The following is a 16080-nucleotide window of genomic DNA, read 5'->3' as shown; positions in this document are numbered from 1 at the left end:
ATTTTTAAGGATAAAACCACGTGAGCTGGGCTGGAAAGTGTGGGAAAGGTTAATGCAATTAACAGGGAATTAATGACATCAGCCACCTCTAAATCCCCACCCACCCAGCCGTGACCTTTTCCCAAAAAATTCTCAATTTTCCCGGGAGCTGGGCTGGAGCCGAAGGATCCCAGAGGATGCTTGGAATGACGCAGAGCTCAGGACAGGGAATATCCAGGAAAAGCTGGAGGAGGAGAATCCCGGATTTTTCCGAAGCTTTGGAGCAGCTCCGTGTCCCGGCTGCCTCATCCCAGAGGTGGAAGCGGCAGCACCTGGAGCCGCTGGAATTAATTATCCCAATGAACTGCTCGGAAAAACTTGGAAAACTTGGGAAAAAACTGCACTGGGATAGCTGGGAAAGGTAGGATGGGAAGGGAAAGGTGGGGGAGGGCGCCTGGAGCTGGGAGGATCCCGGGAATCTGCTGCTGCTGCTGGATGGATGGATCCCGATTTTCCATGGTGGGGGAAATCCCAGCAACTCCCAAATCCCAAATGCAGCTTGGGAGGAGCCCTAGAAGTATCGGGAAAGGGAATTGGGAAAGCTGGGAAAGCTGGAGGAGCCCCTCGTCTGAGCTGGGAGTGCTGGGGAATGCGGTGGGAATTTGGGAATTAATTTGGGAATTTGCAGCACTGCTGGTCCTGCCAAGGACGGGACAGTTCCCTTCTTGGAGGGAATTCCTCTGGAATGAGCAGGAAAAGAGCTCAGGCTCCACCAGGACAGCCCAGCAACCCCAAGTCCCAGATTTGGGAATACTGGGGAGTATTTGATTCCGTTTGGGATCCAAACAGAGGCACTGCCACATCCCAGGGATCTTGTGCCTCAGGTTTAGCTTGGAATGTTTGGTGGGATCTCATCCAAGCTCCCAGCTGGATTTGTTTTCCTGGAGAACATCCCTGGTCCCGCTGCAGATCCCAGGAAAGGGAAATGTTCAGCACCTGGAAAGAATTCCATGGGTTCCAATCTCCTGCTGGCACCGAGCAGGATCCGGGAGCTGTGTCCAGGCCTCTTCCCGCTGGAGCTGCTTCTCCATCAGCACCAGAGATTCCAGCTTTTCCATCGGCATCCCTGAATTCCCATCAGGAACAGAGATCCCTGAATTCCCATCAGCATCCCTGAATTCCCAGCGGGAATGCTCCCCCGGGACTGGATCCAGGTATCCCATTCCCGGAGTTGTGGCGCAGAATCCCGGCTGGAATTCCCGACCCACAGCGTGTCCCGGGAATGGGAAGAGAGGATCCTGCTGGATGCGGCCTCGTGGAGCGGAGAATTCCTGGATCCGGGAGCGCCTCGGGCTCCCTCTCCTGGCGCTGCTGGGAGGGAATCGTTACTGAAATCTTGGGAATGGGAATCTCCCCGGGAATACCGCGGGGACAAGGAACATCCCTTGGGATGAGCGGAATTCCACAGAAACTCAGGATCAGAGCTCTGAGCCGGGATAAGGAATGAAACCATCCCCAAAATTTCCCGGTTTTCTCCCTCGCAGCATCCAGAGCCCACTGTGGGGAATTTTCCATCTTTCCTCACCCCTCCCCCGGCGTTATCCCGGAATTTCATTTCCCAGCACTGCTGGGCTAGATGCGAGCAATTCCAAAAAATCCTCAGGAAAATCCCCGCTTGGCTGGCTGGGAATGTGGGAAAAGTGGAGCGGGACTGGGGATCCCAAACTTTCCATGGGACTGGTGACCCCAATCTTTCCACAGAACTGGTGATCCCAATCTTTCCATGGGATTGGCGATCCCAAACTTTCCATGGGATTGGCGATCCAAATCTTTCCCTCGGACTGGTGATCCCAAACTTTCCACGGGATTGGTGACCCCAATCTTTCCATAGGACATGGCAATCCAAGTCTTTCCATGGGATTGGTGATCCTGAACTTTCCATGGGATTGTTTATCCTGAACTTTCCATGGGATTGGTGATCCAAATCTTTCCCTTGGGTTGGGGATCCCAACCTTTCCATAGGATGTGGCAATCCCAAACTTTCATGGAGATCCCGTTTCCCCCACAAGCCCGACCTCCCTCAGGGGCAGCTGGGACAATTCCAGGTTTTCCAGGTCTTTCTCAGCGCCACCATTCCCTCTGAAATCAAGGATGGACGATCCTCCTTTCCCAAAACCTGATCCTTAGGGAAAAAAAAAAACCCGGAGCTGCTGCCATGGCCCTTCCAGGGATTCCAGTTCCGGGACATTCCGGAGCCACGTGGCCAAATCCCAGCTCTTCCCACAATTACAGAGGAGCGGGAATGCCACGGATACAACACTCGCGGAGTCCTGGAATAACCGCAGCCGCCAATTACCCAGAGCCTCGTGTTTGGATTCCAGAATGGATAATTTATGGACAAGTCCGGGGCCGGGGCGTTGATCCCTTTGGATGAAAGTTCCTCTGGAATAACAATACCTGGCGCTGGGAGCGCACGGACAACCCAAAACCCGGGATTTGAAAGGGAGCCGATTCCATTTGTTCCGCCGGGAGCGGGAACAAACGGCTCCGTCTGCCGCCGGCAGCTGGTTCCCATTATCCCTGGAAAAGATCCCGGTTTTCACAGGGAGCTGGGAGGGGAATTTGGAGCCGCTTTTACTCGTTCCAAGTATGAAGTGAATGTGGAGCACCAATGAAAATTCCAAAGGGTGAAGGGATCCGAGATGAGGCAGCTCCTCCCAGTGGGAACTGAAATTCCCAATTCCAGACCTCTGGAGATCCCCAGGATTGGGAATTCCTGGATTTGGGGGAGGAGCACTTCCAAAGGAACAGGAGTGAGAAGTGGGAGCTGAAATTCCCGATTCCAAGTGATGTCCTCGGCTTCCAGTCCTCAGGAGACCACCAGGATTAGGAATTCCTGAGGATGGAATCTGTGGGGGAAGTGTGGATTCCACAGAATGGGAAAAGCTTGGAAGAGGATGATGAAAAGGGAGCAAGGCAAGAGATCCAGGGAAGAGATTCTGGAGGAAAAGAGAGGAATTTTGGGAATCTGAGTGGCCAAGAACAGGTTGGATGAGGCTTGGGATAGTGGGAATTGCTGCTGCCCATGGAATAGGTTGGTTTAAGGTCCCTTCCCACCCAAACCATTCCAAGATTCCATGATTTTTCTGGTGTCTATTTTTAGTTCCTATCCCAGCTTCCTTATTTTGGAAGTGGAAAAGCAGCGGGATGGAGGAAGAGGAAGATGTGGGATCCCAGGAAACCCCAGCAATTTAATTCCCATTAAATGAGGAGTAAATGGGAAAATCCAAGCAGATTACAAAAATTCCGTGGAATCCAGGTGGACTGGGGTGGGAATCTCCTTGTGTGGGTGGCTCTGCTCGGTCCCCATTCCCAAATGCAATGTTTTCCCAACATCCTTCATGGACTGAGAACTGTGGTGACCCCCTGGAATTACCTGGCAAAAATTCCTCTCTTTTTCCAGTGCCAATGGATAAAGTCTGAGGAATCAGAGGGGGGAAAGTGGGAAAAAAAATTTGGGATAAACCCTGCGCCAACTTCCAGGTTTATGAGGGATATTCCCAATCCAACAGCATTTGGATCCCACGGACTCCCTGAGCTGTGAAATTCCCAGAGTTTTCATATCCCATAATTCATCTCCTATGGGGAGTGGGGTCCGTTGGAATGGGAATAAGGACAGCACGGAATCTCCCAGCAGAAATCCAACCTGAACCTCTGGAATTCCACTGGGAGCTCCCTTCCCATCCCTCCTCATCCTGGAGCTTCCCAGGCTCCTGCACGAATATGGAATTCCATGGAAAAATGGAATTTACGGCTGCCCCGTTCCCTTTTGCTAGGGAAAAGCTGGATTTGGAAACTGTGGGATCTGGTGGCAGCTCGGAAAACAGCCAGAGTGGAGCATGGAAAAGGATTCCTGGCCGGAATCCCGGGCTGTGGGAAGCCAGCCCAGGGAATTTAAGGAGCGTTTTCCATGCCTGGATCCGATGTCTGATGGATGAGTTTGGCTCCAACAGGAATTTTAAAGGCAAACCCGACACCTTTGGCTCAGCTCTTCATTTTCCCCTTGCTCCAGGAGCTTTCCCAAATTTCCCTGGGATGACAGAGAAGGGAGCAGGACCCCTCGGTGCCTCCCAAGGGTTCCCACAATTCCCAGGAATGGGAGCAGGGCTTGGAAAGGGCGGTGACGGCCCCCCCAAAGCTCCTCGTTCCCACCAGAATTCCCAAAATTTGCATCCCCCCTATCTGCCAGTCCCACCCAGTTTTCCAGGGGCCATCCCAGAATTCTAGGGCCAGATCCCAGAGATCAGCACAGAATTTGGGGGGCTGATCCCTGGATACATCCCACAGTTTTTGGACAGTTGATCTCAGGATCCATCCCAGAATTTGGGAGGCTGATCCCTGGATTCACCCCAGGATTCTGGGTGGTAAAACCCAAGATCCATCCCAACATTTTAGGGGAGCTACATCCAGAATCCTTCCCAGAATTTTGGGGAGCAGATCCAAGGATCCATCCCACAATTTTGGGAAGTAGATCCCAGCATCCATCCCAGAACTTTGGGAGGATGATCCTAGGATCCATCCCAGTATTTGGTGGGTTCTAATCCCTGTTTTCCTGTGTCGAAGAGGCTGGAATTCTGCTTCCCTGTTTTCCTGACTCTGGGAAGAGCTGATGCTGTGGGAGAGGCTGGAATTCTGCTTCCAAATTTTTTTATGGTTTTTTTTTTTTTTTTTTTTGGACCAGTTCTCTGGAGCTCTGAGATCAGCAGGGCTGCTGGATCAGGAATGAGGGATTCACGTGCTCCAGCTTGGAGCTGCTCCGGGGTATCCAGGGGCACAAATCCCAATCCCAAATCCAGGTCTGGAGTGGGCTTTGGAGTTCCTGAGCATCCATCTTTCCCTGGAAAGTGGGAAAAGCCTCTGGAGCCAGATAAAATCCCTGCATCCCCCCCCCAGATCCTCCTGTGCTGAAATCTGGGAATCTGGGAATTTGTTGTCATTCCCAGCCTGTGTTTACATTCCTGGTTTCCAGTCTGGCTCTTCCCAAACTCCCGAGGCAGCCGAATCCAAGGCCGGATGCCTCCTCAAAGTCAGGATCAAGGAGCTGCTACGGGAACAGCTGGAGCCTGGAAAAACTCTGAAATCTGGAAAACCTCCTGGGATAATCCCAAAAAAATAGGAAGGAAAATCGGCAATGCAGTGAGATGGAAGCAGAAAATCCCGTGGGATTGGAGGAGCTGGGATTTTGTATCCAGGGATTCCCACCCACAGAGAGGGATTGGAATGGGATGAGCTCCCCATTCCATGATTCCGTGAGGAATTCCTGTTATCCAGAGGGTTTTTTTTTCCAGACAAACAAAAGCTTTTTCTGGATCCAGGGGTCAGCTGGGAGGACATGGCCGGAGCAGCCTCCCACTTCTCCAGGGTTTTTGAGGAGTCATCCCAGAATTTTAATCTGGGAAAAACACGGGATCTTCCCGTTGGGAATGGTTGATGTAATTCCCAGATCCGCATCCAGCTGAACTCATTCCCTGGGATGAAATGTTCCCTGTTTTCTCCTCCCCTCTCCCAGTTTTTCCCTTTTATTTACCTCCGGTTTTCCCCCCTCTCTCTCCCAATTTCTCCCCCTTCTCTCCCAGGTTTTGCCCCCTTTTCTTCCCAGGTTTTCCCCCACTTTCCCCCCCCAGTCTTTCCTCCAGTTTTTTTCCCTTTTCTTTTCCCAGTTTTCCCCTTTGTCCCCCAGTATTTTCCCAGTTTACCCCCCCCTTTTTTCCCCTTTTCCCCAGTTTCCCCTTTCCTCCCCCTTCCCCCCCCAGTGTTTTTCCAGTTTTCTCCTTTTTCCCTGCCGTGTTTTCCCAGTTTCCCCCCACCCAGTTTTCCTACTTTTCCTGTTTCTCCCCCCTTTCTCCCCCAGTGTTTTCCCTTTTTCCCAGTTTTCCCTCTGCTCTCTCTCCCAGAGGAGGTGACACCTGAGTGCAGGTGCCACCCCCGCAGCCATCAGTGTCCCCTTGGCACCTTCCCTTGCCAACCCCAGGGTGGGATCACACCGGGAGGGGCCCGGCATTCCAGGCTGGAATTCCAGCCCTGATTCCAGGTCACAATTCCCGACTGGTAAAGCCCTGATTTCAGGTCACTATTCCTGGTTGGCACATCTAATTCCAGGTCAGAATTCCCGACTGTCACAGCTTATTCCAGACTGGAATTCCCGGCTGGCACAGCCCTGATTCCAGGCTGAAATTCCCGACTGACACAGCTGATTCCCGGCTGGAATTCCCGATTGGCACAGCCCTGATTCCCGGCTGGAATTCCCGATTGGCACAGTTTATTCCAGGTCAGAATTCCCGACTGACACAGCTGATTCCAGGTCAGAATTCCCGGCTGGCACAGCCCTGATTCCCGGCTGGAATTCCCGACTGACACAGCTGATTCCAGGTCGGAATTCCCGACTGGCACAGTTTATTCCAGGCTGGAATTCCCGGCTGGCACAGCCCTGATACCAGGTCGGAATTCCCGGCTGGAATCCGCTCCCTACAGCGTGGAACCACCTGGAGAAGGCTGTGCCCATTCTCATCCTTTCCTGCGGGACCTCATCCCGGGATTCCAGGCTGGAATTCCCGGCTGGCACAGCCCTGATTCCAGGCTGGAATTCCCGACTGTAACCCGCTCCCTAAAGGGTGCCACTGCTGGAAAAGTCCGTCCCCATTCCCATTTTTCCCTCCTCCCAGTTCCCCTCGTCCCTCCCACTCCCTCCCAGCGCTCTCCCGCTGTCAGGGAGCCGGGAAAAGCTTGGGATAAGGGAAGGGATCTGGGATAGGAGCTGCCAGTCCCGCCGATGCTCGGGAGCCGGCGATTCCATGGCCATTCCCAGCGGGATTCTCCTGGCCTGTTCCCTCTGCCTCCTGCCCGGTGAGTGCCCATCCCAATCCTGCCCCATCCCCCCCCCCCAAAAAAAAACCAAAAAAACAAAAAACAAACCGGGAATGGCTCGGAAAAAGCGCTGGAAAAACCTTGGTAATGTTTGTGAGGGAGTTGGAAGGCATGGAAATCTTGGAATTCCCGGGAAGCTCCCGATTCCTCCTGGGGTTTGGAGAGGGATTAATCGGGATAATCCCGAAGGATCGTATGTTGGGGGGGAAGGAACCTCCCTCTTCCCTAAATCCATCTTTTCTGCGGTTTGTCCCGTTGGAAAAGAGGGAATTCTCGGGGTTAAGTTTAGGAGAGGTTTTAGGCGGAGTTTAATTCCAGGAGCTGATCCTGCGGCTTCTCCGGAGGGCTGGGATGGATTTTTTTGCGGCTTGCTTCCCCCCCCCCCTCCCCCCCCGTTTTTTTTTGGTTTTTTTTTTTTTTTTCATGGGGAAAAGAGACTCCTCATTCCTGATTTAATCCCATCTGGAACCCACCCGCGCTGGGAGCTGCCAAAGTGGGGGGAAAACGAGAAAAAAAAAAAAAAAAAAAAAAAAAAACAGGAAAAAAAATCGGGAAAAAGTAAAATAAAAAAATAATTAAAAAAAAAAAAAATCGCTTTTCCCCACTGCCAGGAGCTCGGCCACCGGCTCGCGCCTCCTCCAGCTGCAAACATTCCCAAACTTCCTGCTGGAAAACGCGCCAGGCTGCTTGGGGTTTTTATGGGATTGGCGCTTTTTTTTGGGATTTTTTTTTTTCCCCCCCCCCCTTTCTGCCGGGGGATCCTTTCAAGGGAGCCGCGGCCGAGCTGTTTTTCCTGGAATAATTGGATCCATGTGTGGATGGAGGGATGGATGTGGGGCTGCGGCTCTGGGATGGGATGTTGGAAAAATCCTGGGAGCTGACAGATTCCCTGGAAATTCCCTCGTGGATACGGGGCTGCTCCATAAAGGGAGGGGGATTTGGGAATTCTGACTAGGGATGTGTGGGAATGATCCCTGAATTTGCTCCCTGGGGTGAAATATTCCTTGGTTTTCCCACCTCTCTCCCGGGTTTTTTCCCCATCCATGGATATTTATGTGGACAGAAATTCCATGGACATTCACCCACGGATACGGGGCTGCTCCATAAAGGGAGAGATTTGGGAATTCTGCCTTGGGATGTGTGGGAATGATCCCTAAATTTGTTCCCTGGGATGAAACACTCCCTGGTTTTCCCTCCTCTCTCCCAGTTTTTTTCCCCCTCATCCATGGATGTTTCTGTCCATGAATTTTCATCCAGGAATCTCCACCCTCGAGAATTTCTGCCTCTGGAATTTTCTAGATCCAGAGGTTTGTGCCCACAGGGATTTCCATCCGCGTGGGTTTCTGTCCCTGGACGTTTCTGGATCCAGAGATTTTGTGGGAATTCCGGAAGCACCAGGTCCTGGTGTAGCAAACCCCCTCCGGGGCCGCTTCCCGGGGATTTTGTGGGAAGCCAGGAATGTTCCAGGATGTCTGAGCTTCTGTTCTCCCCCAGCATTCCCGGGCTTCCCATCCAAATCCCGGGATTTTCCCTAATAGCCGATGACAAACCCTGGCTTGGAGATGAAAACCGGGAGCTCTCAGCATTCCCTTGGATTCCCAGGAATTCAAGCCCACCCTGCTGCTTCCCGGAGTTTTATCCTTTAGAAAGTTTTCCTTGTTCAGCTCAGTATTCCCTCTCCAAGGAATTCCATCCCAAGCTCCGGCAGTGCTGGAAACCGGGGGGCGTGGGGAAAAAAAAGCTGGATTTTCCTGACAGCCCAATAAAAACCGGGATATTCTTCCAGGGAATCAGAAAACTTTTTGGAGCAAAGGCAGCAAAATCCAGCCCCAAATTTTCATGGAAATGGAACCAGGTTTGGGAATAGTGGGAAAGCTTCCAGGGACTTCCCAGATCTCCTTTTCCAGCTGGGAATCCCAGAGGATTCAGGCGGGGCAGTTCCCCTCCTTTTTTCTCCTTTTTTTTTCCCCTCCAGTTTTTCCAAGTCTCCCCCTTTTTTTCCCATCCCCCCCTGCCATTCCCCACCCCCTTTTTTTTTTTTTTCCCAGTTTCTCCCTCTCTTCTTTCCCAGTATTTCCTCTCTCCCAGTTTTCCCCCTTTTTCCCCAGTTTCTCTGCCTTGTGCCAGGGCCTTAGGAATCATCCCCACCCTGGAAATTTCCCTTCCAGGATTTTTTTTTTTAAATCCTGATTTTTATCCTGGCAGGAAGGGTGGATTTTATTCCCATTCTTCTTTCCCAAAGATCTCCTTGTTTCCCAATATTTTCCTGACAGGAATCAAAAGTTTGGATGCTCCAGAACCTCCAAAAAAAAGGAGGAATTTGAGGCTTCCTGCCCTCAGAATTCCAAGGAAAACCTGGAGCTTTTGGTCACTTCTTTGGTATAGTGACATCATCCCCAGCATGAAAATCTCTCCCAGATCTCCTGGATAACCTTTCCCAAAATTCCCATTTCAGCTGTAGCTGGTCAGCATATTCCTAATTGGAATATTCCCAATATTTACTTTACTCCTTTATTTTTTTTTTTTTTTTGAGTTTTGAGGTTCCATCCATTCCTTGGAATTTTCTCTCCTGGATTTTTTGCTTGTTTGTGTCCCTTACCTGGGATTCCAGCTCTTCTCCCCTTTTTCCCCAGAGATCTCCCATTTCATGGAATATTTCTGGGTTTTTGGAGGATTTCTGTTCCTTTTCCAGAGTTTTATCCAGAAGCTGCAGCTCCTAAACCATGGAATGGGATTCCCTAATTTATCTCGTTGTTCCCATTCCCAAAAATCCTCAGCTTGGGGGGTCTGCAGTTCAAAATCCAGGAAAACTAAGAGGAAAATCCATCCCATCCTCTCTGCCACTTCCTCTGCATCCAAGACGCTACCAGATCTTGGAATTTCTTGCTTGGAATACAAAAGCCAAAATTCCCGAAATTCCCTCTGATTCACCCTTTCCCTTCCCCATCATTCCTTGGCCAATCCCAGCTTCCCTCTCTCCCAAGGTTTTCATTTCTTCGGGATGTGAAATGAGGTCAACTCTCCACAAAATATCTTGGCTCTCATCCCTGTCTCCCGTTTTATTTTTTTTTTTTTTCCCCGGCTTTCTAGAATTTCTTTCTGGAGCTTTTGGAAGCTCCTCCTCCGAATCCGTGGCCGGATCCCGCCGTTCCGTGCTCCAGGAGTGGATTTGTTCCTAGGATTCCAAACATTCCCTTTAGCTCTGACATTCCTGCCTATCCAAACATTTCCAAGATGGATTTTTCCGCCCAGGAAGTGACAGTGCCAAGTTTTCCTATGGACGGCAAATTTATATCCCAAGAAATTCCAAACCGAGCCTCCCATCCCTGTCCTGGAGGAGGATTCCAAGGTTTTTCTTGGAATGAAGCATCCAGCAGGATTCAGGGGATCCAATCCAGGATATCCTGGTTGTCCATGTCCATCCTGCTGCTCTGTCCTGGAATTTGGGCTGTGCTTCCCGTGGATAGCATCTCCAGCATTCCCAAAATTCCCATTTCTGGGGGTAATCCTGATTTCCCAATTTCCCACCTGGATCTGGCGCCTGGCACAGGGAGGAGCTGACAGAAAATTCCTCAAATTTAGCTCCAAGGACAGGAAATTTCTCTGGAATTTGTCCCCTGTGAGCACCAGAATCCTGGGACTGGGATTCCATGGACAGGGATCCTGCTCCTGCTGCTCTGTGGGAAGTGGAATTTTCCAGAGGATCCATAGGGAAAGGACTAATCCCAAAAATTGCCCTGTCTCGGTTGGAATTCCATCCTTAGGGACATCCCTGTCTGGCGCTGCCTCTCCTCACTCCTGCTCCCACAGGGAATGGGAATCCCAGCTTTGGATCTTTGGGAAAACCCTCGGGAATGGCCGGGATCCCTTTTCCAGGGATCCCATCCCGTGATTCCCATGGCAGTGCCGAATCCAGCCCGGCTCATCCATGGATTCCAGAGGGAGGAGCTCCTTTCTCCTTCCCATTCCCATCCTGGTTCCAGGGAGTTCCCAGGATGAGGGCTGGGAGTGGGGCAGAATTCCAGGAATTCTGAGTCTTAAATGAGCTCCAAGGGCTGGATATTCCCTGGGAACTCCAGGATGGAGAGCAGAATTTTGGGAAGCTGCACATGAGGTGGGGCTGGAATGCTTTGGAATTTCCACCCAGGCTGGCGTGGGATCGGGATCAAACCATCCCTGGAGCTTCTCCAAAAATTCAGGAGCACCTTTCCCGGGACGGGCGAGGTTGGAATCCAACCCCAAGCAGGAGCCGACCTGGGATTGGAATGATTGGAATAATTCCATAATAATTCCCTAAAATTCCATAATAAACCCATCTGAGATTTGGGAATTCTGAGCTGGCCATGTGGAATTGGTGTTTCCCAGCTTTTTGGCTGACAGATCCTTCCCTTTTTCCCCAGAATTCGGGAATTCCTTCAACATCGACACGGCGAGGCCCCAGATCATTGCGGGATCCAGGGAATCTTTTTTTGGATACACGGTGCAGCAGCACGACATCGGCGGCAAGAAGTGGTGAGTGGGCTCTGGGAAACTGGGAATTTCAGCAGGAATTCCGGTGGGAATTCCACCAATCCACCCCAGATTTCCTCCAGAATTCCCAGATTGGGGTGGGAGTTGCTGTGCCAAGATGAGGTTCCTCCTGGAGGTGCTGAACGAAGGAAAGGTTTTCCCGAAAAAAAAAAAAAAAGAGGAATTTTAGGTGGGGTAAGGGAATATTGGGAATTTGGGAAGGGTGGGTGTGGATCACAATTCCTTGGAGCTCCTCGGGCTCTGGAACAGCTGGAATCACATCTGGAATTTGGGTCCAGACCATCCTGGTTTTTACAGTTTCCATGGAGGGGCTGGGACCTGGAGAAGGGATCCGTGGGGAATATTCATTGGGAACATGGGATTTGCTCAGGTTTGGGATTTTGGGGTGGCTGATCCCTGGGGGATTCCAGGGCTGATCCTGGGGCCAATCCCAGGGGATCCCACCCAGATCTTTGGATCTTTGGTGCATTCCTGGAGCACATCTGGATGCTCTAATGCCCCTGGAATTCCCTGGAATTCAGGATCTGCCCCCCAGGTGGGTGAATCCAAGCTGAATCCCATAATTAATGCCACGGATACTCCTGGAATTCTGGAATCCAACCTTTTCCACCTTTGGAAAACCTTCTTATATCCTGAACCTGAGATTCCCATTCCATGGAATTTTGGGAAGCTGGGTGTCTCTATCTTTCCATGGCTCCCAGCCCAATTTTCCACCAGGATTTGGAGTTTTTTCCCATTGGAACTCTGCATCCTATGGAAGGGGTGATGCCTTGGGATAAAAGTTGGGAACTCACTGTTTCCCAGGATTCCTGAGCTATCTGAGGGAAGCTGCTGGAAAACCCCAATTTTGGGAATTTTCTCATCCCAGCTGTATTCATAGGAGCTGGTTTAGCTCCACCCCAGGTGAGGGGCTGCAATTCCTGGGATATTTGGGGTCTCTTATCCCATTTTTCCATTCCACCACCACTGCTGGGGTGGCCAAGGGCTGAATTCCCTGGAAACTGGGAATTTTTTCCAGCTTTCCCAAGCAGGACACTGGAGCAAAGTCCATCCCTGATTTCTTTTCCCAACTTTTCCTGCCAACATCCGCAGGATCCATCTTAAGTTTTTCCTTCCGTTGGTTCCTCTGCTTGGAAAAACAGAATTTTCCCAGCAGGATCCTATGGATGGACACAGACATAAAAACTCAGGAATCTGCAATTAAGCAGGAAAAAATTCCAAGTTAAAATGTGGACACAACTAAAAAATTGAGAAATCTGGGAGCAACTGGAAAAAAACCAAACCTCTGGAATAAAAACCATGGATGAGAATTCTGGGATTTGGATAAGAATTCCAGGTGCTGGATAAGAATTCCAGGATCTGGATAAGAATTCCAGGTGCTGAATAATTCCAGGAGCTGGCAGGACACAGAAAGAGTGGGAATGTTCTGAGACCCCCCAATTCCTACTGAGCATCTTCCAATCCCATCCCCAAAAAATTCCACAAAATCCCCTGGAATACAGCAGAGACTCCGTGATTCTCTCAGAATCCCGGCCATGGATGTGCTGGGATCCAGCTGCCAAATTCCAAGCTCGGAATCCGAGGATTTTGGCACCTCTCCTTCCGTCTGAGCCCTTTAATGCTGCTTTTGGCTGCTGGGAATTGTTTGGGAATGGATTCCAAGAATTTAGTGTTTATGTTTTTTTCCATATATTTCTAAAGGAATATCGGAGTGGCTCCAAACAGATTTGATTTTCCAGGTATTTTTGAATGTCGGGAATTATCCCCTTTTCCAAACTTTTCAAGGAACCACCCGGACTCATGGAAGTACATCCTAGAGAGAGGAAAATCCATGAAGAAAAAAATCCGTGTTATTAAACTCCGGGGGGAGGGAAATTCCACTTGGATATTTAATGCTGGAAAAACCTCATCCATGTGGGATTCAATTTTGCTCCGGCATTTTTCAGAGCAGTGAGGGGTTTCCAAACCTCCCTATCCACACTTTTTCCATCTTTTCCATGGAGCTGGAGGTGCCTCCTCCAAGTAGGAATGGAAAAGATGACAACAGGTGCCTGGAATTCATCCCAAAAAACACCGGAGCTCCATGGAATGGCAGCTTCCCACTCCCGGGGCAGGCAGGGAAAGGAGTACCTGGAATTATGGGATCAGACCATTCCCAGTGTCCAAACTGGGGAATTTTGGGAAAAATGGGGAAAATGGGAACTCCCTGCACTGCTGGGACAAAATGACCTAGAAAGAATTTTGGGATAAGGAGGGGAAATTCCTGGGAGGATGGAGGGGATTTTGGAGGACTTGAATCCGAAATCCAGGCAGGTTTGATTTATTTGTGAATAATAAGCAGAATTCCCACAAATGGGGCTCGTATCCCATAAAACCTGGAAGCTCCCATGGGAATGGGAGCTCCTGGATGTTTGTGGCAAACGCAGCCTGGAATCTCACGGCATTTTGGGAAGAATTTTCCTGGAGAAGATTCCAAGACCAGGGGAAAAAAGGGGAAAAAATTCCGTTCATCTTTCATCTCCCCCTTCCAAGAGTTTGTCAGGGTTGCTTCCCATCATTCCAGGATGGGAATGGCTGGGAGAATGTGGCTGGGAGAATCCCGGAGCTCCTTTTCCAGGGAATCCTGGACAGGGTCATCCGGAGCCCCATTCCCGGAATTTTTGGGATGCTGGCTGCTCCTGGAGAGCTGCTTTCCCTATCCTGAGCTGATATCCCAAAGGAATGTTCTGATCCTGAAATTCCACCCTGGGAGCATCCCAGAGCTCCCTGTCCAAGGAATCCTGGAGACGGGCAGGGCTGGTACAGGTGCAGCCGTGACAAATCCATGACCAAATCCCAGAAAAAAAGCGGATAACGGGTGCAAAGCCAGCCTGAGGAGCTCCGGAATACTGTGGGCAGCAGGAATGCCACATTCCCGTTTTTCCCCCGGTCATTTTTCCCTCATTTTCCAGTGTTTCCAGGCAAGGCCTCGCCACAGTTCTGGGCTCACCCGGGATTTTCCATGGTGTTATTCTGGGATCTGTATCCATAGGTTTCCTCCCAAGAAAACTGGGAATTTCCCAGGTGACTTTTCCCAATCTCCCATTTCCACCCCAAACAAACCCTTCCCTCTCAGAAGCAACGCTGATTCCCAGATTTTTTTTTGCCACCCTATACCTGGAATGTTCAAGCTCCAGCTCGGAGCAACCTCTGGAAGTGGGGCTGGAACGATCCAAACCATTCCATGATTTTCTTGAAAAAAGAGGGAAAATCCCCCCCAAAAAAGCCAGGAATTGGGTGGTCTGCTCCAGATCCTGCAACCAGGGGTGGGAGGGAGAGCTGGGAGCAGACATTATGGAATTCTCTGTGTTTCCACCAAAATATTCCAAGCGCTCCGGCAGCGGCCAAGCCACAGGAGAATTCCAGCCAAGAAAACCTCTGGCAGGAGCTGGAAAACAGAAACCCCTGGAAGTGTTTTTCCAGATCAGCACAATTCTGGCTTTCAATCCAGCCAGAGGATTTTTCCCTCTTCTTTTTTTTTTTTTTTTTTTTTCCTCTCCTTCTTTTCCCTTCGGCCTCGCTCGGATCGGGAGTATCCAGGATCTGGGCCTGGAGCTCAAGGGTGGAATGGGATGAGCTCTTGAAGGTCTTTCCCACCCAAATCATTCCATAATTCCCAGATTTCTGAGCCTTTCCCAACCTGCAGGCAGGGACACAACCATCTCATTCCTGGGTTTCCCATAAAACTGGGAATCAGGAACCAGCACCGGGCTTTGATTGGAGAGCCCAGATTGGGATATTCCTGCTTTTCCTCTCTTTGTTTTTTTTTTTTTGGGATGAAAGTTAAAAATCCATCCTCAGACAGCTCGGAGCAGTCGGAGCTTTTCCCACTTAATCCCTGTGGTTTTTTGGTTTTTTCCCTTTGTTTTCTCCAGGAGCAGGGAATGGAGAGGGAGGCGAGGCAGGAATTGTTTGGTTCTGATTTTCTTTGAAAGTATCTTTTTTTTTTTTGGCCAAGTTGTGACACAGGAGCCGCTTCCCTTGTGGGAATCCAGGAGAAAAATCAGGAGATTTGGGATGATCCCATGGTGTGTGGAGAGGGAAAGATTGGAATAAAGCCAGGAATGTCTCCCTTCTATGGTGGGACGCTCCAATTTTCTTGGGATGAGCTGGATTATTTGGATATTTTGGGGGATTTGGGTTTTTTGGGTTTTGTTTTGTTTTGTTTGTTTGGGGGTTTTCTGTTGTTTTTTGTTGTTTTTATTTATTTTGGGGTATTTGATTTTTTTTTTTTTCGGAAGAAAAAATCCAGAATTTCTAGCATGAGTTTCCAAGTAAAGGAAGAGTGGAGCAGCATCCCTAAAAACACCTTCCAAACAGCTGGAAAAGCCTTTTCCCGAGCTGCCAAGTTTCCATGAGGATTTGACAGCTCCAGCTGATGAATCATTCCCATTTAACTGAAAAGGGAAAACAATTCCATTGTTTTTTGGGAGACAAGAATTCAGGCTTCGGGAGCTCCACAGCTGCTCCACATTCATGGCAAAAGCTGGGAATGTTTGGGTTTCCTTTGAGCTCCCGGAACTGGGGAACGGGTGGGTTTGCCTCGTCATCCCAATGGGATGATCCGACCCCAAATCCGCTGGTTTTTTGGGAATATTTATTAATGGG

General features: G+C 50.1%; 1 protein-coding gene across 1 annotated transcript in view; it reads left to right on the top strand.

Moving 5' to 3' along the window:
* Positions 1–6830: 6830 nt before the first annotated feature.
* Positions 6831–16080, top strand: part of ITGA11 (integrin subunit alpha 11) — a 37589-nt gene continuing 28339 nt past the window's right edge. Inside the window, exons 1-2 of the mRNA XM_062501843.1 lie at positions 6831–6882; positions 11304–11415. Of these exons, the coding sequence (XP_062357827.1) occupies positions 6831–6882; positions 11304–11415 (164 nt within the window). The remainder of the gene's footprint in view (positions 6883–11303; positions 11416–16080) is intronic.

Source organism: Cinclus cinclus, chromosome 13 (genome assembly GCF_963662255.1).
Source record: "Cinclus cinclus chromosome 13, bCinCin1.1, whole genome shotgun sequence".
NCBI classification, from domain to species: Eukaryota; Metazoa; Chordata; class Aves; order Passeriformes; family Cinclidae; genus Cinclus; species Cinclus cinclus.
Note: the sequence above shows the minus strand (reverse complement) of the source record. Positions and strands in the feature narration are given on the sequence as shown.